The following is a 26282-nucleotide window of genomic DNA, read 5'->3' as shown; positions in this document are numbered from 1 at the left end:
GAGTTTCTAGAGATAGCTGTTTATTTTTTGCCATTTTTGACCCAATACGGACCTTAAAACATGCCAGTCGATTGCATACTGTGGCAACTCAAAAACAAACACAAAGACAATGTTAAGTTTCATTTAATTATCCAAATAGCTTTTAACTGTTTTTGAAATAATGGCAAGTGATTTTCTTGTACCACATTATCAATTTAGCATGATTACTCAAAGATAAGGAGTTGGAGTGATGGCATCTGGAATGAAATGGGGCCTGTCTAGATTTGATTAAAAATGACTTTTTTCAAATAGTAATGGTGCTGTTTTATACATCAGTAATGTCCTGACTATAGTTTGTGATCAGTTGAATGCCACTTTGGTGAATTAAAGTACCAATTTCCTTCCGAAACAGCAAAATCTGTACTTTTGGCTGCAAGTGTAATTATTTTTATAATGATTATTTATAATAGTGTTTTATAGATATTTAACATTATTACAAATAATTTATAATTTACATTATTAGGTAATAAACTTACATAAAAAATAAATATGCGCTATTTCCTGTTAAATAAGGTTGATATAGCATTCAGAGTCTCATTACCAGCTTTCAAGGATACTTCTCCAAGAGCAGATATGAACAAGATACATTTGATGACTATGATTTCATTTTGGCTGTACACTCCGGATTACATTCATGGGGAGATGACTTAACAAATTAACAAGATGATCATTCGGGTTTCTCGCCCAGTCAGTGCCGTATCAAACACAAATTCCTTGTGGAGGTGTTGAGATAAGCATTCTCATGGCCTCATTCCAAAATAATCTTAGTAACCTTTGTCTCTGCAGCTTGAAGTGGCTGAATGACCCTGTGCTCGGGGTTTGTATGAGGGCCTGTGAAACTTTTGAAGACTGCTGAATCAAAAGAGGGTTCAAAGATGTCTTAGACATTTTATCAGGGTTTATCATGTTAAAAACAAATAAACAGGAATATGTAGCGGCTTATATAAAAGAGTCTCCTTATATGCCAAGTGGATTAAAGTCTGATAAAGAAAGAATGTTGGCTAGAATTACTTTGGGCTGCTTCTAAAGTGCTTTGTCAATGTGTTGCAGACTACAAAATAGAGTAGTCACGTATTTTAGAATAATTACATTTTTGGGGCACGGTTTGAAGGGACAGTTCCTCTGGTGCAACCTGCCTTGCTCAGGGGCAGATTGGTGAACACCCCAGAAACCTTCCAGTTCACATAACACACTTCTACTACAAATTTAACAAACCGTTTTTGGTTCCCAGTACTGATTTTTAACCTCCACTCCAATTGAAATACTCTAATATTACTCTAGTTCATATCTATAGACAGCAATGCCATTAAAGAGAACATGCTATGGAGTCTTTTGTTTCTCAGATCATTCTCCTGAGAAACATACTCAAGAAAGCTCATGTGTCATCTCTAAACTCTCAAAAGAGATCTCAACAATGTCTCAAACTGTGCTCAGATTTGCCAAAACACCAAAATCAAAAGTCAGAGACTTCAATATGAACTTCAACACTTCGCATCTAATAATTTTCCAAGAGCAATCTAAGCTGTGCTATGCACAATGGAAAAATGTAATCATACAAATTATTTCAAATAAATTAACCTTGATGTTAATTAAGAACTCAACAGGGAGAGTAAATTTTAAAATTAATGTCATAATGTGTCTTTGTGCATGATGAGTGTAAAGCAGGAGACTTGAAAGTGTTTAATGTATTGTTGTGCTATTTAGAAGAGTTTCTGTTATGTTAATGTTTTGGGGGGTTACCATTGGGGTGAATAGATTCAATTTAAGATTGGTCTACAGTATATTGCTTTACTCATTGAGCACTCACTCTGCTAATTGAAACATAGTGTTTCCAGCATTAACTGTACTATCTAGTTCTAGCAAGTGCTTGCTAAGTAGGCTTCCTCTACTTGAATTTTTTAAGTTGAGCTTTCATTGTAAATTTAAGTTTAGCCAAAGAGTTCAATTTAAAGTTAAGTGCCATTAAAATGTATGTTACATTACTCAATATTTCAAGTTAAGAGCAATTAACATGCATTTGTAGTACAACATCTAAATCTGAAACTTCTATTAACTTAAACTTGGAAGTTTAAATAATTTGATGTAACTAACTGACTTTGTTTTGAGTTCTGCTAACCTATTAAGGTTTACAGTGTACACTACCATTTAAAAGATTTAGTACACCAAGACATTTTTGGTTTTGAAAGAAATCTATGTTTCTGTTCAGCATCAGTAATGGGATTTAGATAAAACTGATAAACATGCAGTATCTGTTTAAAGGATAAAACAACAATCAAATAAATAATAAAAGTATATTTTAAAAAGTTCCTTAAAATTAAAAAATGTATTAAATGCATTTTAATATTTCATTAAAATTAAATATTAAAATGTTAAAAAAAAATTAATATTTAATTAACATTTTATTGGATAAGTTTGTTATTTTATTTTTTAAAATGTATTTAAAATAGATCAAAATACTGCCAAAACATTATTAATGATTCACTTATTACTGTTATTTATTTTAAAATTCTATTTTTACCCATGATGGTAAAGCCCCATTTTCAGCTATCATTACATAGTCCACTAAGAATACAGTATACCGTGTCACCAATCTAATTAGCTATTTTGGTACTCAAGAAACTTTTCTAATTATTAGAACAGTTGAAAATGGTAGTGCTACTTAATTCAATGTGAAAATCATGATAAAGTGTATTTTTCCAGTTGCTGAGGTATACTTGCTATACTTACAAGTTATTTTATGCTTGCAAGTAAAAAATTGTTTTTTCAAACTACATCAGTCCATTTTATTATTATTGTTATTAAATATATATATATTTTTAGAGAGATAAAGGCTATTCCATGCACAATAAAAAAGCAAACTGGATCAAACCAGGATCGAGAGGGAAGTGGACGGCCCAGAGGCACAGAAACAAGAGGACAAGTACTTCAGAGTCGCTGGTTTGAGAAACAGACTCCTCACAGGTCCAATACTAGCAGCTTCAATGAACAGTACATGACAAACACTTGCATTGCTGCAAGTAGATGATTTATTAATGAACAGGAAATTTGAAGAACAAAGAATTCATTTAAATAGAAATATGCATTTGTGACATTATAATTTCTTTAATGTAATTATTGAGCAATTTTAACAGAATCATCAATTTCTTTTCAAAAAGTCTTGTTGATCTATCATTCTGAACGATATAGTGTACCTAAAAACCTGACCTATAAAGATGACCACTAAACTTTTCTAATGTGTTCTCTTCAAAAATACTTAAAATCAACATTTTATTATTAGGTGTCTAAATAATCTAGTGCATGAAGTAATAAACATCTCATCATAAAACCATCTCATTTAAATTCATAATCACTCTCCTCATTTTAATCACTAACAGAAAAGACCTCTTTAAAGTTACATGCCGAACAAGTATTAATGAGCCATATGTAAAAGTGTGGTACAGGGAAATGCATTACAAAAACAGGATGCTCCATGCAATATGTGCTAACAGGACATGAATTCTCATCAGTGACAGGGAAGGAAAGGTGGTTACGCAGACCTTTGGAAAATACAGAGCACAGGTTAGACATCCAAACCAATGCTTCAAGTGTTGTCAGGCACCGAACTATAAATGGCTTTAGAGAACAAACTTCCCTCCTATGACTCATAGCCTTAACCTCCCAGGCCTTCTTCAATAAGAGTAAAATTATTCTTGATTTCCAGCCAGATAAATAAATAAATAACGACTTTCCAAACAATAAATGCCTGGTGTTAAAAGATACATAAAATTCCATACCAGATCTTTTTTTGTAGCCCTAAAAAAACAGATATACTGTATGTGCCAAATCCACTGTGGCATGAAAGTTGGGAACACAAACTGCTTGAATAAATAGGGGCATCCTGAATTCAAACTAGCCTTAGAGATCATCACTGGGTCATCAGATCACCCATATGCTCCATTTTCAGCTCAGTGGGATGATTCAGCTAAACTTGGACCCAAACATTCCCACAACTATATTTTTGTTTTGAGAATTCAGAGCCAAATGGTGTCACGGCATAGCCTGGATTAACATGAGTGCATAAAATATTAAAACCGACCATGCTGAAGATCATTTAGCTGAAGTGATCTTTAAGAGTTAACTCATATTGCCCAAGATACACATTTTCCATATGGGTCAGATGTTTAGATTTGGCACCTTATATCTGGAAATGTCACCCTCTGGTGCTCCATCTTTTGGTTATGCTAAAGCTAATTTAAGGGCCAACACATTTGTGTTGAGGTGTCCATGCGGTGCTATTTTTGGAGTAAAGCTCAGGTGTCAGACTGTGGAGCTCTTCCCAAAACAATCATTCCGCCATGATGTCATGCAATACAACGGCCCAGACTGACTTTAAAAGGGCACACTGGGAAGTAAAAATAATTCCAAAACATAGTTCCAAAGATAGTAAAGTTTCGAAGTAAAATTGCTTATGAATCACTTATGTTGTATACTTCCTTATTTTGTAAGTCGTTTGGGATAAAAGCATCTGCTCAATGATTATATATAAATGTAAAATGCAAGAGATTTAACACTGTGAATCAGACTCTTTAGGTATTTGTAATCTAAATAATGCAAGATCTGTTTAGAAAATGAGGTTGGATGACACACACCACTTAGGATATGATGTAAAGTAACTAACTGAACTAATAACAATATCATACTACATTCAATGTGTTTCTTCAAAGGGGTCATATTATTCATTTTTATTACTTAATGGTTTTTATTTTTCCCTGAGGTCCACTTATAATTTTAGTAATGTCTTTTTGCACCTAAAAGTCATAATTTGCTTTTTAATTAAAATTTTCCAAACTCTCTTTGAACATAACAATTAAATGCAAAATTAGATGTTTAGTTGCAGTGCCTTTAAAACTCCTAAGTAAAACTCTTCGCATATGAAATGGTGCTAATACAATTATTTACTAAGTGAGGGTTTGCAGTCAAGTCCGATATGGTTTTACCTGTTCCATCCTATGTGACAGATTTACAAAACACTTTGGTTTGACAGATTTTACTCTTTATACTAGTTCTTCTGATGTCTTGTGGTGTTTCATGTTGCATGTGTGAAGGTGATCAAACATATGTCTGAAGTCAGAAAGTTGTAGAAGTACAGAACAAGCCCTTTTAGCAGCTTAGATTCAATTCAATAACTTCAATTATGAGGAATTGTTGGGTTCTAAAAATTATAGAATTTTTCCCAACTCTGAAAAGATAAAGGAACATTTGATTCCTCATGATTTGACCCCTTTAAACACAAATACAACTTCCCTAAAAAATGAATACACTAGAGGTGTGAATCTTTGGGTTGAAAGTGAATCGATTAAATTCAAGATTCATAGAAGTTTTTTTTATCAGATTCAATAGCAATTTTTAGTAAATTCAGAATGATTCAATTTGATTCGATACACAAAGAAATTCGATTTGATTCTATTAACGATTTGTTTCTGTATTTTTTTTTCAATGCTTTTTAGTTTTCATTAAAGTAATATTCTGGGTTCAATACAAGTTAAGCTCAATGGACAGCGTTAGTGACATAATGTTGATTACTCCATCCTTATCTTATCTAAGCAAAAATTGAGGTTACAGTGAGGCTCTTACAATGGAAGTGAATGGGGCCAATTTTTGGAGGGTTTAAAGGCAGAAATGTAAAGCTTATAATTTTATAAAACTACTTAAGACTTGTTTATTGCGCCAAAAGTAATTTGAAAGAAAACATATTAAATACTCTTGTATTACAACAAAGAGTGCAACGTGCCAATAAAAAATGTCAGAGCAGAGCATAAAGTCGTCATTTTTAAGATTGTATAAATTTGCATGACGTTTACAGACCTGCAAATTACAAATGTAAAATTCCCTGATATTTTGAGGTTTTCCATGACCATGGGACCCCTGAATCAGTGAACTAATCCTAATATTACAACAGTAAAGTAACATCATATGACTACATTCAGTTTCATAGAAAAGAGGAACAATCAACTAGACATCAAATTAAATGTTTTCTGCACACCAAGTCCCCAACTAAACAATAATACCAGTAAAATAGAAAATAACAGCCAAGTTTCCCCACAATTAAAGCCTTTTATTTCAGAAGTGGCCACGCAACGAGTTGGCAGCTGTATCAAGCTATTGTGAGCTGTCATTTGCTCATCTGACAGTCAACGGCCATCCAGAGGAGAGATCAGACATAAGGTGCTCGAAAGCCAATTAGAGTTATGGAGGGAACGGAGAGAGGGCGTGATCCTGTGAAGGGTGATGGAAAAGTGCAGTGGGCATCTGTGACGGGAGAGCTGTGAGGGCACGCACTCAGAAGTGTTTATTTGCTGTTTAAATCGATTATTGACCAACACTAACAATCCTCGATTCAGAAATAATATTTCAAGATTGATGCATATGAATTGGCAGGATTAGTAACCGATGCATCGAGAAAGCAAGTGCATTGCTACACCCCTAGAATACACAGTATGTATGGGTATGTGTGAAAGATGAAAATTTGAACATTTGACTTCAGGAAATCAATTCAGTGTGATACAACAGATTTTGCATATTGTCTATTCCAAGCTTTATTTTTTATGTCTTTCGTGTGTGTGTGTGTGTGTGTGTGTGTGTTTATTTTTTTGTTTGTATACACCTCTGCGTCTCATCTGATGAAAGGTGATATGAGTATTGTTTGGATCTCTGATGCCAATCTGAGGCCCCTTGCCATGGTGAGGCTCCTGTCTCATCACCGCAAGCACAGGCGGGTGACAGGATGTGACAGACAATATTCACACAGACCCAACAACTGCATATAAGGCCCTAGCAATCGATTACAACAGAATCATGTTATACAGCACGATGTTGGCAGAATCTGTTGAGACAGCTATTTTATCACACTGATACGATATGTGTGACTACTATCAATTTGTCATGTTTCCTCTCCATAAAAAAAGAGTAAAAGAGATAAAAAATGCTCTCACTTGTTATTGGTGTGCTTAGGTCACTTGTGTTTGGTTCAGGCGTACTTCCATCCTCCTCTCCACTGATCACTATTTCAGAGAAACAAAAGATCAGCTTGTTGAAGTTAAAGGCCAAAAAACTCATATTGTAAGCTGTTAGGTAGGTATAATTTTACATGTTCAAACAAAAGGAGATGTTAGGCTGTGTTAGTCTCAGTCACCTTTCACTTTCATTGCATCTTTTTCTATGCAGTGAAAGTGAATGGTGACTGAGGCTGTCCTTCTGCATAACATTTCCTTTTGTGTTTAATGGCAGAAAGAAAGTCATGATGATTATGTCATTCATAAATGAATGACAGATTTTCATTTTTTTTATTTTATTAACTATCACTTTAAAGGTACTCAGTGTTGCAGCAGTCAGATAGTCTTACATCCGGAAGCATCATAGTACTCTTCATCATCCACGTAACCCACGAGTCGCTTATTTTCCTCCTCCAAATCCTCTGGAAAGGGCACTTCATCCAACACTTTAGAGCTCTGTGCCACCTGCAGTCAAAACAAATGAAAGTTTATGGGATTAAAATCAGCATCTCCAAAGACATCCTGAGATATATATTTCTCCTCCATAGGAAGGAGAGATATATACAGTGTATATATATATATATATATATATATCATGCTTTAGTGTCATGTTTGCACATAAATGCATATCTGATCACACAGAAATGAAATGCATGTAAATGTCCTGTGCTTCCAGGAACCATGAAAAATCTGAACGTGTGTATCTGTGTGTGTGTGTGTGTGTGTGTGTGTGTGTGTGTGTGTGTGTGTGTGTGTGTGTGTGTGTGTGTGTGTGTGTGTGTGTGTGTGCGTGTATTTATCACTTTGTGGGGACCAAATGTCCCCATAAGGATAGTAAAACCCGAAATTTTTGACCTTGTGGGGACATTTTGTCGGTCCCCATGAGGAAAACAGCTTATAAATCATAATAAATTATGTTTTTTGAAAATGTAAAAATGCAGAAAGTTTTCTGTGAGGGTTAGGTTTAGGGGTAGGGTTAGGTTTAGGGGATAGAATATAAAGTTTGTACAGTATAAAAACCATTATGTCTATGGAATGTCCCCATAAAACATGGAAACACAACGTGTGTGTGTGTGTGTGTGTGTGTGTGTGTGTGTGTTATACAGTGGGATTCGAAAGTCTGAAAATATTATTGAAAATATTTATTTTAAGGAACATTTTTTAAAATACTTGATGAATAAGGCATTTAAGATCCTGCACTAGTTCTAGGCAGTGTTTTCATAGTTACCGAAATCTAACTAAAATAAAAATCCAGGGATGCAAACTCATGAGAGGTGGAAGAAGGTGATAAAGTCAAAGCAGGTGTTCCAGGGGTAATTTAACATACAATTTGGGCAAATTAGCTCCACAAAAGTTGACTTTAGCTAAAAGGGGAGTAGTTTGCATTCCTGTAAAAATAAAAAAATAAATGTAATTGGGAAAACTGAAACTAAACTAAAATAAAGTTCTGAAAAACAGAATAATATCACATTTTAAATAACCAGTCTTCTTTAACTTGAAAATGCTACCAAATAGCAATCACGCTAGACAGTAATCTTCTCAACCCCACTGTATATGGAAAATATACAAAATAAGACATTAGCTATCTAAAGTTCCAGGTGACAGGAGAACTTTTACCACTGTGTTGGAACACCAATTGTTTAACGAAGGGCTGGTCCTCAGGAAATACTTTATTATGGAGAGATTGTGTATATGTCACACCCCAGAGGGTCATAAAATCAAAGCCTTAACTCCAGTCATTGATAGAGTATATTTAAAACCTCAGAAACAGCTTCCCTATTATAATTATTAGCCCTTATACTAACTAAAACATGTTCCACTGAAAATAAGTGCATATGGATTTTGAATTTTAAGAGCAGATGGAGGGCAACACAAAGTTTGGATTTGCAAGTAACATGTTTAAAAATGTAATACTGTTTAACAACCTGACTTTTACCCTCAACTCAATATTTATCTAATAAAGTGGGCATTAATAGCTACTTTTAAAGGGATAGTTTACCCAAAAATGAATATCCTTTCCTCACCCTATTGTGGTTTCAAAAGTAAAGGAATTTTTTGTACCGTGGAACACATAAGGAGGTGTTAGGAAGGATATTAAGGACTGATATCATCATTCACCTTTCATTTTCATTGTATGGAATATGTACCATGCAATAAAAGTGAATGGTGACTGAAACTAACATTCTGCCTAAAGTCTACTTTTGTGTTCCAAAGAAGAAAGAAAGACATGAGGGTATGAAACAACACGAAGGAGAGTAAATTATTTTACGGTGAACTATCTATTTAATTCAACGCAATTAAAAACAGCATATATGAATATTAATGTAATCAAAAATAAGTATGAACCAATCAATCAATCAATCAATCAATCAATAATCCAAATTATAAACATTTTATGGTCTGATACAAAAGCTCTGATGTTTTTTTTTAATTAAACCATATCCCTTCTGACCCCACCATCTCATCTTCACATTTGTATACATGTTTGGCACGATTCCCGATTTGGCATTTTCTGTCTTCATAATCTGTTAGTTCCCATTTCCCTTTATCTCCATCATGGCCGCAGCTCCCATTTAAATGGCTCCTGCAAATAAATAACTTGATCTCCCCCCAAATCCTTTCTCCCCTGACTTAACACTCTAAAACAACAATCCTGGGCCATTGTCAATAGGAAAGCGCTGACTGGCAAAATTCTTTCAATCGAAGCTGCTCAGCGAACCTTTCGTGTGATCAACGTCTGCTTCACTGTCCCTTGGGATAGAGTCCTCTCAGAACGAGACACTCTGCCATTATTGTTAGCCATAATTGTAGTAATTATGTTGTAATTGTCTTTTTGCTGATCATCTTAACAAAATGGTATGTGCCAATTTAATTGTCGCCAGATATGACACTGCTCTGGGTTACAAGAAAAAATCTTTACAGAATGAAAGAACTCCTGATTGCTTAACATATTTAGAAACACTTGAATTTACGTGGATGTCTGTGTAAACTGGTCATGTGTTAGAAATTACACACAAAAACTGTTGTGTATAAAACATACAGTAAAGACATGAAAACACATTGCTTGTGTGTCATTTAGTCTATTGTTGTAACTGTGTCAAATTTTATGAAAATAATTGTTTGAACAAACATTTTTACTCCATGACCATGCATTACATGGACGGCTTTAAAGGTTGTGCACCGTCTCCATGTTCATATCACCGTCTCTCGCTGAATACATAAAACGAGGAAGCCAAGACTACCCTCCTCACCCCAGGGAGTTGGGGGCCCCTTAGCTTAAATCCAGGTAACCCCGTGCGTGAATGCGGCCCTGCAGATATGGTTAAAAACGATCCAGTTATTGGATTGGGTGCATCCCTAAATTCAAGGTATATGTCCTATTTTTGGTACAGATATGGTTGCAGCATGGGAAGATATGGGTATCCGATCAGGGTGTCACATGAAAAGATAATAATACTGTATAAACCTCAAAAAATGCATATCTCAACTTGCTCAAACTCTGAGGACATTCACTACCATTTAAAGGCGTGAGCTCACCTTGCTAAAGGAAATGATAGCTTGGGCAAACACACTCTACATTCCACTGTAAAAGGAATCCCACTGTTTACTTTTCAGTCATGCAGATCACAATGCAAACTGTTTGTTTTTGCAGTAACGGCAAAGAAGTACAGACAAAGACAAACTTCAGATCCAATAGTTCTGCCAGCAACATTCGAACAAGGTTGAAAACCTCAAGATTGCACTACGGTTTGCCCAGCTGTTGTTTACAAGGCAAGGAACCAAATCCCTGTATCTGGGTCCGTGCCATAGACAATTGATGAGCAGGGAGAGCAGAACGATAACAGAGGAATGAGATGGTCTCTGCAAGCTCCATCAGACTTCCAACACTGCTAATGAGTGACTCACATTCAGCCAACGAAAAGCAATAATGATGGCTAGAAAAGGACAGATGTGCACGTTAAAGTGTATTGGAGACATATCCGCTCCCACACACATCCCTCTGTGGCATTTCCAACCCCCATTCAGACCTAAGTCCAATTTGCAAGGCCTTACAAGGCCAGCGTGAGAAAATATTTCAGTATTTTTGTTTCCTTCACATTAAAGTGCAGCTGCAAAACAGACACTATGGCAGAAAACTTGTGCAATGACTCAAAATGTTGCAAACAACTTTCGTAACATGTTTTCCATGTGCTGTTTGAGAGTACCAAACAAGTGATTCAATTCAATTGAAAAAAACTAATATTAGGTTGTTTTAACACATGATTGAACTGTTGGAATCATGTTAAATTCAACTGTCTTCCCTGCTGGACTCTTTTCAAGCTCAGCAGTATGTTTGCATCATTATGTTTGAGTTCCACTGTAAATACTAGTGGCAAATGTTTACCACTGTAGCTAGGTAACAACTCAGAAAGAAAAAATGCTAGCTTCACTGTTTTATAAATTTATTTGTCCCTTTGGAATTACCACCAAATCTTAACACACACAGAACCACACTTGCATTTGTATTGCAAGAGCTATGAAATATGCGAGCTGCTCTCCAAAGGCCACTGATTCAAAGACAAGTAGCTTTGAGAAATGCATTACACTATAATAAGTGTGACAGGAAGCATGCAAAGAGGAAAATTATATATCAACAGTGGTTCACTTCTGTGATTTAGGACAGATTATTTCATATTAACAGCAAACCATATTACAAATGTTGTTTTTTCACTTGTTTTTCATAATTTTGGTCACTTTTTTGCTTTAAAAAAATCTATAAACATGATGTAATCCATCAATAAATATGACACCTTGAAACTGCCTATATTATATTGCACTGCACTCTCTGACTGCACTGAGAAACACCAGTCTCAGATTTTGCACCTGTTTAGACGACCTGCTTCTTCATTATTGTACTGTTGGACATGATATGAATACACAGAAAATTAAATAAAAATTTTGATACAGGGATCTAAAATATTGATACAATATTGTGAAAAAAGTACAGTGATATATCGATATACTGTATATGATTGGATCGGCACAGCCCTAGTTCACACAAACCTTTCCCCCTGACCACCTCTTCAAGCAGACTCCGATGCGGTTTACTGGTATACACCAGAGTTTGGAAAAAACGCTTTCACGCCAACCAAATTAACCGGAATCTGATGTCAATTAAACAAAAAAGCTCTGCAACAAAAGCTGTAGCAGCATGTAAGCACATTTATTGTAGTTAAATCCTGACAACTCATTCTCTGAAATAAAATGATAGTAAAATACAGTAAAATGCTTTAGGATGGCCACAAATACCAGTGCAATGACCTGGACTCACCACACTGAATTATGTAAGTCTGCATGGACTTGAGAAGGATGGTGGTTCTTTTAAACACACACATGGAATGTAAACTGCACAACTTTAAGTGGGTGAAAGCTTGAGATATGCACTTTATACCCTCATCTGGGTCAAAACTCCAAAGCACAACCTAACCCACTGGAGGGCAAACACCCTGATCTCCATAAAACAACTCTGTGTATACTATGTGGCCAAGTGTGCTAGGAAACTTCTATTAAAGTTCTCCAATCATACGGTGCAATTTTTCCTAAGATATGTGACCGCTTTGAGACTCGTCACCCTCTAAAGTAGACCTGGAAGGCTTTAGTGCATAAATAGAGTTGACAAGGTGAAAAGAGAGGGCTGCTGGGAAATTTGGTATTTCCATATCTATTACACACAGGGGCTATAGAAAACACAGCCATCTGACAGCCAAAGATATCTAAGGGGATAAGGCAACACGAAAAGAATGTTTGTGTCTACGCGAATGTAAAAGACTACAGCAAAAGATGTTCAGGTAGGGACAGAGGTTTCTCTGTGAGTTTAACACCTAAGCGCTGCAGAATGCAAGGCGCTGACAAGTAGCTACTTTCGACACTAAAATCTTGAGCTGTAGCCCTTTAGGATAAAGAACATGATGAGAGCCCCTTCAGCTCAACAAAGCACTTTGGACAGGATTTGACACATATGAACATCAAACACTCTCAACAAACACGCAAGCTTCCACTTTGACCATAGGGCACTCTATGAGCTCCCTGGATGGGATACATTCTTTAACAAGTTTTTGCGGTTTTCTACATGGGGTGGGGGGAGAAAAGGGTGGACAGAGACTGACAGCATACTTCCAGCAACACAAAATCTTCCCTCAGGTCATTCATTCAATCCCACATAGGGACATAGCATGCATTTGGGAATGAGTAAGGACTCCCACAGGGATTCCATTGCATACTGGCAAGATTAGACAAACAACTTTCAGTTGTGCCCAGCCCAGCTGTTTCCCATGTTGAAGTGGAAGATGGGAGCTGGAAGTATCACTTTGCCCACAGAGTAAACTGTTAGGTTTCAAAGCTGGAAAGGCCTGCTCATACTCCACTCCGGTAGTCTTGTATGGTAACATTCACTTACTGGTTGACTGAAGCGCACCCACCATGTGCTAGTGTGTAAGATAGCTTCATCAACTGTGTAGAGTAGAAGAGTAGTGTAGCATTAAAGAGTACACAATGAGGTCGCCATCTGGCAGCCTTAAGGCCATTGCACATCAAATGCAAATTTTCACCACGATTTCTCACAACTTTTTCCCTGCCTTCGGCCTGAGACAGCTAGGATAGGCTCCAGCACTACCCGCAAACCTACATAAGACAAGCGGATATAGAAGTTGGATGGATGGATGGAATACTATTGCTGTGAATTGTAGTCCCCTTTGTATATTTATGTCTTCTATCAAAGTGCCTTTCCATACCAAAAACATGGTTGGTTGGTTGGTTGGTTGCGACCGGCAGAAAGGTGCTACCGTGCAGGGGTAAAGTTGCTTGTCCATTAGAACCATCTATTGTAAAGGTGTAAATGTGCGAACTGCGATTTGCCACGCTTTTAATCACCCTTCTGGAATCCTGCAGTTGAAATATCATGGTTTTGAAGTCACAGGTTAAAGCCAGGTTTCTCAATCACTTCTGTTAACAGTGACTACAATTACATGGACACCAGAAAGCGGATTTGCTTGGTTATGAGAAAGAGGGTAATTTTGAGGAAGCAGCATTCCGGTTAACATACACTGTATAAACGGAGTACTCTTACTCGTGTGCTGCTCGGTCAGTAAGCAGTTTTCTCCACAGCAAAGTAATTTTGCCGCAAGACTTGTGTAAATAACAAACATGGCATCTGAGAAAAACTTTGCCATTTTATACTCCGTTGCTTCGCTTTACTCACCAGATATTCCAGAGTTGTTGCTGTTTTTGTTTCCTTGACTTTGCACCATGAACTGCATCGTAATTGCACTGCAATAGTATGGTTTCCCTCTTACATATAACTATGGGATTCCCCCAATGTACTTGAGTGCATAAACGTGAATGTGAGGGACAGTCGATATGTTAAATTGGTGTGTATAAATGGTATAGTTTATAGTGTAGTACGTATGTGCTTTTCCCACTGTACTCTTAGAAATGTTAAATTCTTTCTGCTGTGTCGACTTGTTGTTGGGTTCCATCCAAATACATTTATTATTCGATTTATTATTCAAGAGAGAAAGAAAGAGAATGAAAAAGAGTGAAAAAAAGAGCAAAAGATAAAGACAGTGTGAAAGAATAATGTGAAGGAAAAAATAAATGTGAAAGAAAAGAATTAAATAATGTGAAAAGAAAGAGCAAAGGAAAAAACAAAAACGAAAAGAAAAAGGCAGAAAAAGAAAGAGCATAAGCGTGAAAAAAAAAGAAAGAATGAGCACAAAAAAGTGAAAAAGCAAAAGGAGGAACGAAAAAACATTCATCAAAGAAAGAGTGAAAGAAAGAAAGACCAAAAGAAAGATTGAAAGGTGAGTAACTAGTCCTTCCATGCTGTATGGGAAACATCAGGACATATTAGCGGCATATTAGGGACATATAACATATTAGTGATCACATGCATTTTCGACAATATGAATGTGGTTTGAGTGATTGAATCATGCACCGTTTTAGTTTGTGATCTTAATAACAGCTGTAAACAGAGTCCTTGACACATACATTTGCCCATTATAACATTATGACAAGAGTACTCTAATGTATTTTAAAGCTTAGAAGTGATGCATTTTGGCTTGGCGACACTTAGGCCAGACAGAGTTAAGTGCTCTGCATGACATGGTCATGAAACAAGAGCCTAGATGTTGCACCTGACAATTCAAACTAGCTCTAAAGCCAAAAGGCAGACCATATCAAACACTAATAAATGCATCATTGGAGATCCCTGAGCTTCAGAGCATGACTCAGAGAACTTGTTGACAATATGACGCTGTATAAACAGGTTTCAGTTTCTTGGCATTTATGTTCAGTTTTAGTTTAGTTTATTGAGGCTAAGGCGCCAGCCAAAGTGCGAGTGGTTCTCTCTTTTTCTTGTAAATATTATAGCTTGATTCTCTTCAACTATTTGTGTGTGTATTTGTGATGTAACCTCTGGTTAATGAAATTAGTATATTCTGTGTTTTTCCTTTTGTTCAGAGTAAAATTAGCACCCACTAACCCACCAAATGTGGATATTTTATGCATAGTAGTGGGTTAATTCTGTGGTGGGTGACTTATAATAAGTCTTGGAGTGACATGTGGCAAGAACTGCTATCAGACACAAGGACACACGGTTGAAGAACCACACTTGATTATATTTTGCCGTTGATGTGCGTATTTGATTCACTGTGTATTCAGAGGTGCTCTGCCGTCCATATGCACAGCACTTCTCATGGAACACATGCATGCAAAATGCTCACTGTTTTAAGTTTAGTTCACTTGATTTCCACAGAGCAGTTCACGTTTACATGCATTTTGAATGCAACATTGCTTTATTCCAAACATTTGTGTCAGCATGCATAACCATACAAAGCAAATGACATGCAGCAACATTAATGAATTGTCATGTGTGTCATCATAATTCAGAAGTGGTGTTTTAAATACCTTTATGAATAACCAAAAAGAGCTAGTGAAATTGGGCACTCACGGCCACTGTGACTGGTGGGCAAGAAAGTTGATTTAGTATCTTTTTAACCCAATGTTAGCTATGAAAACAGCATTTTTTATTGTCCTGCTCCAATTTTCCTTTGTTCCATGCTGAACTACCTGATGTTAGCTGGCTGTACTCAGGGGTGTAAAGTAATAAATTACAAATACTCACATTACTGTAATTAAGTAGTTTTCCCCCGAAATTGTACTTTTTAAAGTAGTTTAAAAGTGGTATACTTTTACTTGAGTACATTTTAAGTGCTGTAACTGTACTTTTACTGATCTATTATCCCTCCTTCTGTGTACGCCACTTCCCTGTCCTGATATTGTTTTTATCCATCAACGTGATTGGCTAGGGAGAGTCTCGTAACTCCCATCAAATCAAAACAGAACGGCTGCTGCAGACTGTTATTGATGTGAACTATGCCTCAAACAGCAGTTCAACAACTGAAAGGTCTTTTCGCATTGAAAAAGGCCAATTGCTTGATCGTGTCATGTGAGTTTAACTTGCTCAAGCCAGATATCAGCAATAATCCTGCCTCTAATTTGAAGAAACGTATCAAGGAAAATTTCATATTTCTGCTTGCTAAATTCTATATGTCTATAACGTAGGCTGTAATTTAACTATCTATCACTGAGATTATTGGGTTGTTGGGAGAGATTAATGCAACTTGAGTATGATTTTTCAGTACTCTTTCCACCCCTGGCTGTACTCAACAATGATTTAGTCGATTTATGACCAAATTAGATTTATGAGCCGGTACTTTTAAAACAGGGATTCATCAGCTCACGAGTTCTCATTTTGAATCACTTTGACGAATCCATCAGTGAATGAACTTACTGAATTACTTGGAGGGGCAGAATGAATGTGAATTTCTGTATGTTGTTCTCATGTCATGTCTCAAAATGTTGTTAATTAATTTAGATAATTAGTCACTTTAATACATAATTTTAAAAGTGATTTAAACAAAGTTAAAGTATATATTTTAGCTTTGTTTAAACCACTTTTAAAATTATATATACACATATATACATATATATATATATATACACACACACACACACACACACACACACACACACACACACACACACACACACAGTATGTATATGACACAAGCAATGTCGCTTGGTCCAATCTGGCCCGTGACCCAAAATGAGTTTGACACCCCTTCCCTGACACAGTGATAAACAGAGAGCTGGTAATGATTCGTGAAGTGAGTCAAGTCAGTCTGTTTGCACTCACTTTTTATCACGTGAACTGATACTACCTTAACTACCTTAACTTTTGCTACATGTAAGGGGCCAGATGGCACCTTTAGGAGAACTCTCCCCTCAATTATCACCCCAGCAGGGGAGCCAACAGAGCTCCACACTTCCAGACCATCTATGTACGAAACCCCAAGTTTTCAATATTGCCACAGACCACACTCTCACCACACTCCAATTTACACCGTCAAAACAAAAACAATCCGTAGGAGCTACAGTCTCTCCTCTGTTTCAGCCTGGTCTTTTGACAGTTGAAGTTAATGCACCTCCTGTGTTTATAGACACTCACAATTATGTCACAGAGGTGAGAATGTGGGTCATAAAACATGGGTCAGTTTGGAGAATTCATACAACAGCATGTGTTTTCTAAGGGTTTAGTAAACTTTTCAGTAAGTAAAAACTTACCGTATACTAGTTAAAGTTGAATTGTGTAATTTCTGTGTCTCTAGCAAAAGACCAAACCGATTTGCAAAAATAATGTTTATGAATAGGTTTCCAGAACACTCCCCCTGGCTTCCACATTTTGCCCTACTTAACTGAAAACTGGTAATAGAATCAAACTTAATGGCTAAGTTGATGTAAATCTTTGAGAAAAGTCATGTAGAAATGTCTGAAATAAGGTCAATAAGGTAAGCTGGAAAGATTTAAAACAAGCAACCTGCACTATTTCACAGTTAGTTCCAGAGTTGAGCTCTAAAGTTCTAAAGTTTACTTGACAAAATTATTTTATTTTGAATACTCTGGAACGACACCTAACACAGTCGAGCAGATTTCGGGTAGATGACATAATATACTCTAAATGTAATATAAATAACCTTACATCCATATATAAATTAATATAATACATCCATGTGTATTCTTATAAAAACGTATTGTTATATATTTCAATTAATATCTTTCTCCAGACTTCGATTTTCTCCAGTAATCTAATCTTTCTTTGTGTCAGGTGCTTTTGACAGACCTAACATTTGCATAAAAATTTTAATTAAATAAAAAAATAAAAGATGATCAGCTTATTACTTTCAACATCGATAAATTGGTTTTGGGGTTAGGGATCTAAACTTCATGGCATTTTTGTTGACTACAAATAAAAGTACATAGCAGAGCAATTTAAAAGTCTAAAGAGCTTTATGGTGACCTGAACTTTAGAGACCCAGAGTAGCTCTGGTTCCCCCCGACGACAGCTGAGCAGAAAGGTGCTGAGGCCAGTGACAGTGAGCAGGGGAAAAGCTGTTTATTTATAACAGAAAGGGCCTCTGCACCACAGCTAGCTGTCATTTAAGAAAGAAACACTTTTTCTTATCTTAGTGACACTGTCCGCTTGCCAAAGGAAGCTTGGCCTCAAATGACTACAAATACTTTGAAGAGTGATGCTACATGGCTCCAGGGAACTGAAGCAGATGATAAACAGAATAAAATTGTGTGTGTCACAGCAAGAAAGTACCAGATCAAGAGAGCAGATGAGAGTGAAAGGGTTTATGATCGTTTCAAAGACAATGACAGGGAGCCAGTTCGGCAGAATGTCTCACAACAAGGCACAAATAAAGTTCAAGTAAACAACAAAGTTGAAAGGTAAATATGGATGGCGCACAATGGTCGAATAGTCATCCAACAACCGACTAATCGATTATTTAGGTTGACGTTTTAGATGTTTCAGATTCTACATTATTTTGTATATGTACCTCCTGAATGGATGGCTGGACACAGCAGAGCTAGTATTTCCAGTAACAAAATCAAACAATTCCACCTTCGGATGGATAGATGAATTTAGTTTTAGTGCTGTCATTCAGCTGTTAGACAATTTAGAAAAGTCTCGTAAAAGTTGCATCTTTACATTCCTCCCCTTTAAAGCAGCGGTGCTAGAGCCATACACATTCAGAAGGACATATTTGGCCGTTGCGTCAAATCTCACACTATCTTACAGCTGGTCATTCAAACAACCCACAAACTAGTTTATTTTGAAAATATGTAGTTTTCGCATCCCTATTTGTAAATGAGTGCATATGATTATTATGTTTCATAAACAGCACAACAATTTAATTCATATGTAGAGTATGAACATCAACAGCCTGGCCTGCTGCTTCTATGGCAACTGATATGAAGGAAGTTGTAACAGATATTTAATTACTCTCATTGAGCTCCAGTTTCTCACGAAGCCAACATCAGTGATCCAAACTTTCCGTCCTTGCTCTCATGACTGTTGGAACTAATTTGGCACCACCTGTTGTTTGGCTTTGGACCCACTGTGCTATAGTGTGTCAGGTCAAAGCCAATTTAATAAGAGCCTCTTTTATTAAATGCCACATGTAGACATAAATCACAGGGTGTGTGCATGCTATGTGTTCATTCTGTGCAATTATTTTAAAATAGCTTTTCAAAAGTCTGAACAATTTATTAGGATTATCTAATCAGCCAATCGTGTGGCAGAAAAACAATGCTTAAAATCATGCAGATACTGGTCAGGGGCTTCAGTTAATGTTCACATCAACCATCAGATTGGGCAAAAAAATATGATCTCCATTATTTCGACCGTGGCATAATTGTTGCTGGTTTGTGTATTTCTGGAACCGCTGATCTCCTGGGATTTTCACGCACAACAGTCTCTAGAGACTTTACTTGCCAAAAACAAAAAACATCCAGTGAGCAGCAGTTCTGCAGATGGAAACGCCTTGTTGATGAGAGAGGTCAATGGAGAATGGCCAGACTAGTTTGAGCTGACAGAAAGGCTACGGTTACTCAGTTAACAACTCTGTACAATTGTAGTGAACAGAATAATATCTCAAAATGCACAACACATCGAACCTTGAGGTGGATAGGCTACAACAGAAGAAGGCCACGTCAGACACTTTATTAGGATCATAGTGTTCCTAATAAAGTGCTCAGTGAGTGTATATTATCAGCGTACAATTTGAGAGAAAAGTTTAATTGAAAAAATTTACATGAATTTCAAAATATCTTAGTATTTTGGCATGTCCTCCCTTTGTTTTAATGATAACACGCACTTGAGCTGGCATGGACTTCGCAAGTTTGTGCAAAACCACTTACAGTCTATTCTCAAGGTCATAAGTCCAGGATTTATTCAAGACAGCTATGTCACAGTTAACTCGGATTTGACCAGGCGGCTTTGTGAAGGATTTGGAATGGTCAGCTATGACACCAGTTCAGGTATGTTATAAGATCATATGAACTCTTGACAATGTTGTTTAGACACTTGATATCATGACTCTGAGCTAGTCATTAGAATGGGTTCTAGTAGGTGGAATTAATAAACAGTAAGTGATTATTGGTTGCTGTTTTTCTAAATCCAAATGGAGCAGTAGTTGTGTCTGTTTTGAAAGGACTTGTGTTAATATTTAGATGATCCCAAACACACATTCAGGGGTCATTCAACACTTTTGCATGCCAAATGAGTCTCCCAACTGGAAAGTACGAAGCAGCTATTTTCTTTCACTCAATAAAAAAACATATAAAAAATAAAGAGACAGTACAGTATCTGGTGTTCCTTACAAAAACACAAACAACAGATACTATTTTAAAGCTGAAGTGTGTAATTTCTGTGCCGCAAGTGACACCAAATGGAATGCCAAAAAAGATTGTTTTCAAACACTCCCACCTTCTGCTATTGGTGGGCAAATACAGTAGATAATCCTGCCCCAAACTCACAGCATTGGTTAAGCCAATGTTGCTCTATACAGATGCTTAAACAGACAGAGCACCACTGCATATTAAGCTGAAACAGAAGGAAGTCTTGAACACTGGAAAAAAAATGCTAACTTTAGCTTTAAAAAATAATGTGTGTGTGTGTGTGTGTGTGTGTGTGTGTGTGTGTGTGTGTGTGTGTGATTTCAAATGTGCCATCCTGAGATGAAATGAGCTGTAATTATGACAAGCCTGATCAAATGTTCCCTAAATGCAGTCTAGTATTTTTGTATGATTTCATTATCATTTAAAGGCAAGTTCAAAAGAATTAAAGAGGAAGTTCAGCATCTGATCAAAGGTGATTCTTCTTGGTCTCTCAGCAAGCTGCTGCAAACTTCAAAGACCTGCTGAAATATAAATCCCCAGTGAGGTAGCTCGATTAAGTACGAATGAAATATGCTCAGGCTGGTAACACACAAGGACCAGAAGATGCTACAGCTACACTGACCCCTTTCGCACCCGAACTGAAGGGTGTGTGAGTGTGAGTTGTGTGTGTGTGTGTGTGTGTGTGTGTGTGTGTGTGTGTGGACAGAGGTGAAATTCCTCTGGGAGGTAACTATAATACATAATACAAGTAGCTGCAGTTGAAATTTCATCCTACTATCAAGACCCTTGTGTAAATTTCTGTGAGGAAGATTAAGGAGAACTGGAACAGAATCAAACAGACCAATTATACTTGAGTGACACAAACACTTGTTTTCACAGGAAATACTCTATTTTCATTTATTAATGAATTCTTTAATGCATTACTGCATCTTATCCATGTCTCAAGGTACTATTTAGCTTGTAGAGCAAAACTGCTTTAAATTTACTACATCTGTAATAAATAACATTCAAACGGTGAAGTAAACAGTGAAAGCTTACTTCAGGCACTGCCACTTGAAATAGCCAAAGGCCAACATTCTTTCTGGGTGTAAAATTCTACAGAGAAACAATTTTGCCCAGGTCTTGTAAGCACATACATTTAACTCTCTGGATTGTTTACAATAAAAGCAGTTGAGAAAAGAACCCAGGAGACCTTAATAGCAAAGGATAGAGGGTGTTTGGTCAATTTTGGTCAAATTAAACAAAGGTCTAAACATTTATTTAAGTTTCAAAATGTACTTAGTATGTACATTATTTTTCGAAACAACTTTTTAGCCAGGGAGGTAGATTACGCTAGCTCATTAAAACTAATATAATATATAATTATATTACTTGCATACACAACCTCTCAGCAAATTATGGTAAACCTCTCGCCTTTTTCTCTTTGCTTTCCTTTCTGCAACATGGGACATGTCTTTCCTGTGCTTTAGCAAGTAAATACCTGGGGAAAAAGCAGCCCTAACAACTGGAATATGCAAACATCCTCCACAGCACACTAGCTCCAATGTACCTTTCTCCATGTTGCCTACTGACATACAGTATTACATACATTCAAGCACCATAGTGGAAAAAGAAAACATAACCGTGCCAACTGGCCCAGATCAGCATGGAAAGGTATGGTTTTGCAAAAAGAACCTTTGCCCAATGGTGGAAAAGTGGCTGCTGCAAATAATTCAGCCTGTTATAGTTTATGAACTTGAAATTACAGTTTGAAAATCTCCCACTGACTTAAATTTAACTGGTTGCATCAATGTGATAAATTGCAATTGTTCTTCTTTCTTACATGCAGTATTTAATCACTTTTAAACATTTATAGCCACATTTAATGCAGTTATATTTTTAATTCTTGTGTGCCCGAAAACAATACATGTGCTGTCATGATAACAGAAGACAAGTGTCATGACAACAGAAAGGCAGTATTGATGCAGTATTTCCAACCTCGTCTCATAGAAGGGACGTTACTATAAATTCATTTTTGCCATCTGAAATGTATGTGCCTCATACCAAGTTTTGTTACAGTTTCCAGGTGGATTAAACACTAGAGACGCTACAATAACTGTGTGTTTTAATCACTTTCAATCATGAGTAAAGTGGGTCGTTATTACTTATTTTTCATTCTTTCACTCAGACACTGCTACACTTGTATTACAAACCCACCTACATTTACACACTTATTCCAATGTAATTAGCTTCTGCGGTAGATCTCCTGATAGATTGTTGGACTTTGGACTCTGAAGACTGCAGTTTGAGCCCAGTCAAGGACACAAGCTGACACGTGAGACAAAAGTGTCAACAGTGACACGAAATGATGTGGTTGCTTCCACAAATTAGCTTTTCATGTTACATTTGCTTTTAAAACAGTGTCGGTTAGATTTAGGTGTTGGTTTAGGGTAAGGATGTCCATTTTGTTAACCTCTCATTTGATTTTAGATTAGGGAGGTATGTTTTACTCATTAAAACCTCCATCTAAAACTCACCTTAAAAACCTCATCTGATTACGCCACTATTTCACACAATTTTGTTTTATATACCATGTTGGATTTTTCATTTTTATGAGTGTAAGCTTGCCATTCAAGTGGGAGCTATGACTATATACAGTATGTACTGAAAGACTCTTTTGTAAGAGCTTATGCCTAGAGCTACAGTTTCCTCCATTTCCTGATTGAAGGCTCCTGACATCTTTCCTCAATACTGTACATTCAGCTACCAGCACTGCAGATGAGATTGTTTCTGGCCTCTTGTCAGTAAACAAGGAAAAGGCCTGGCTTTAGAAAAATTTCTGTGGTGAAGGTGTTCTGGGAACAGCCCATAATTTATGAAATTTACAAGCAGGTCACTGTTTTAGCTACTATGGAAAATATGCAATCAGGACACGTCACCCCACTCTTGATTTCACGGCACTCGTTACCTGTAACTGCCCACATCAAATTCAAGACTTTGACTCTGGCCTTCAGGACAGCCTGTTGAACAGCACCCTCATACTTCAAATTACTCCTCCAGCTCTATGTCCCAACTCACTCTTTGCAGTCAGTGAACGAGCGGCACCTGGTTGACCTGTCGCATTGAGGCACAAAGTCTATTTCACGATCATTTACTTTCTCTATTCCTCTGTGGTGGAATGAGCTACCACCCTTCACACAACCTGCTGAAACCATCTCAACAGTAAAGAAACAGCTGAAAACACATCTGATAGCACTTAACCAATCCACACTAAATGCACTTACTTAATATTTAACAATATGTGTAAAAAATATATTTTTACTTTTTTCTACGCTAGCTTCTATACTACTCCAGCCACATTGAGAACCTGGCAAATTTGAAAAATGTCTTGCTATGCTCCTCATTTGTAAGTTGTTTTGGATAAAAGCATCTGTGAAATGACAATGTAAATAATAATATGAGTATAAAATCTCTAATACGCAACCAAAAACACACTAGTGTCTATTTAGAGCAGAAAAATAAATCACAATATATGAACATTCATGTGTCTAATTACAGTATATGGTTTCTGCATGTGAGAGGGGATCAGGTGCCCACTTTGTTTGTTTGAAATGCTTGTCCTCCAATTGGCTAATTCTCGCTCCCTTCTCTGTTTAAATCCTTGGGTTTAGCCTTCCCACTGACAAAGGATCAAGAAGCTGGCCAGTCAGAATCAGCAGGATTATCTCTACAGTGGCTGGGTCACAAAGTAGAGGACTCTGGAGAATCTTAAGGCCCCAGGAATGATTCCAACCAAGTGTGATATAAATCTGTTGTATCCATTCTCATTTTGTAAGTCGCTTTGGATAAAAGTGTCTGCTTAATGAATGAATGTAAAATGTAAATGTAACTGTCTCTGAAGGAAAGGCATCTACCCTCAGAGTAGAATCTATGCTTCAAATTTTTTTGATTTGAGACAGTGATGAGAAGGACGTAACTTGAATCTGAGTAATGCCTATATCAGGGGTACTGAATAGGCGGACTCCAGTCCGGATATGGACCAAAGGACATTGCCCTGCCCCCCCATAGCCGTAGCTAGTGGGGTGAAAGGTGGTAATGATTCTTGGGGTCCACAGTTCCAGAGAGTCACACAACATATTGTGAATGTCCTTTTTTAATAGGAAAGGGGCCCATAGCAATATACATACGAGACCGGACCTCTTGGAAATATAATTGAGTACCCCTGGCCTACATGATGCAATATAAACTGTTTGGACTACAAAGCTTTTGCTATTACGACATCAGAAGAATCAGCTACAACTATAAAGAGAAGGATCCTATTTATCTTCTGTCTATGTAACGATGAGCCAAAGATTTAAAGTTGTCCTTTAGCAGCTGTGAGCTATTGGCAAGTGAAGTCTGATCCATTATAACTGAAGGACTCTTGGTTTATATTAGCCTGTTTTTTAATCCTGTTCTAAAAAATATTGTTCATTTTGTTCGTATTGTTCAAATATTAACAAAAAGAACCTTATTGTAAAGTGTCTTGCATGCTAATCTGAAGTGTGGTTATATTACCGACCCTTAAAATACTGCGTAATGCAACCTTCTGTTCTCAACACTCATAAGACAGTCACAATGATATACTATATATACATACACTGCAGAATTAGCCCTTACGTATCTTGCAAAACTCACTCTAAATTAAAGTTAAACTAGTTCAAGTTTATGCCAAAACCATGTTTAACTAAATATGAAACACTTTTTCAAGAATCATTTAAATTATAACAATAAAAACAAACAGTCCAATTTTTGCATAATTGGACTAACAGAACAAGATAATACACTTGTAGGTCGGCTTCGTCCAGCATGTATACATGTTTATTGGACAACAAGTGGCATTGTGAACATGCTCCAAAAACTGAGGTGAGGTGTGGCATGTATTTAACACTATCTCAGCTGACGTACTTCTTTGAAATATTCGATTAGGCATTGTGTCATGTATACTGGGATAAACAGATGAAGATCATGACACAATTACGCAACAACCTGAAAAACTGTCTTACAATCATTATAAAATTTGTAAAAAAAATTGTAATATCTATGGTAACCTTTGGGCTGTGGAAACTCTCACAAGTTTTGCAACATGAGGGTTACCATCTAGACACGACCACAAATCCGTGTGCTGATTTGGACCGCAATGGATCTACTGGGGATTACAATTCTATTGTCCTTGACGGCTGTTTGAGAAAAAAATTCCCCTAGACTGCACCACGCCTGTTTGATCTCATGCAAGGCAAAGCCTGATAAATCTCCCAGACTAAAATTAAACATTATTTCTTCAGTCTTCCTTCCTAAATCGTCCAACATAAACAATCACTTAATAATGAAGCTGGAAACAATAACAAAGTACAAACCCAGTCATTGATAAAATAAACAGACAGCTGGCAGGAGAACTACAAGGTTATAAGC

General features: G+C 36.7%; 1 protein-coding gene across 1 annotated transcript in view; it reads right to left on the bottom strand.

Moving 5' to 3' along the window:
- Positions 1–26282, bottom strand: part of LOC127618507 (basement membrane-specific heparan sulfate proteoglycan core protein-like) — a 153197-nt gene that overhangs the window by 105175 nt on the left and 21740 nt on the right. Inside the window, exons 2-3 of the mRNA XM_052090995.1 lie at positions 7421–7535; positions 7011–7079 (exon numbers count right to left, since the gene is read on the bottom strand). Coding sequence (XP_051946955.1) covers positions 7011–7079; positions 7421–7535 — 184 coding nt within the window. The remainder of the gene's footprint in view (positions 1–7010; positions 7080–7420; positions 7536–26282) is intronic.

Source organism: Xyrauchen texanus, chromosome 25 (assembly GCF_025860055.1).
Source record: "Xyrauchen texanus isolate HMW12.3.18 chromosome 25, RBS_HiC_50CHRs, whole genome shotgun sequence".
Taxonomy (NCBI): Eukaryota; Metazoa; Chordata; class Actinopteri; order Cypriniformes; family Catostomidae; genus Xyrauchen; species Xyrauchen texanus.
Note: the sequence above shows the minus strand (reverse complement) of the source record. Positions and strands in the feature narration are given on the sequence as shown.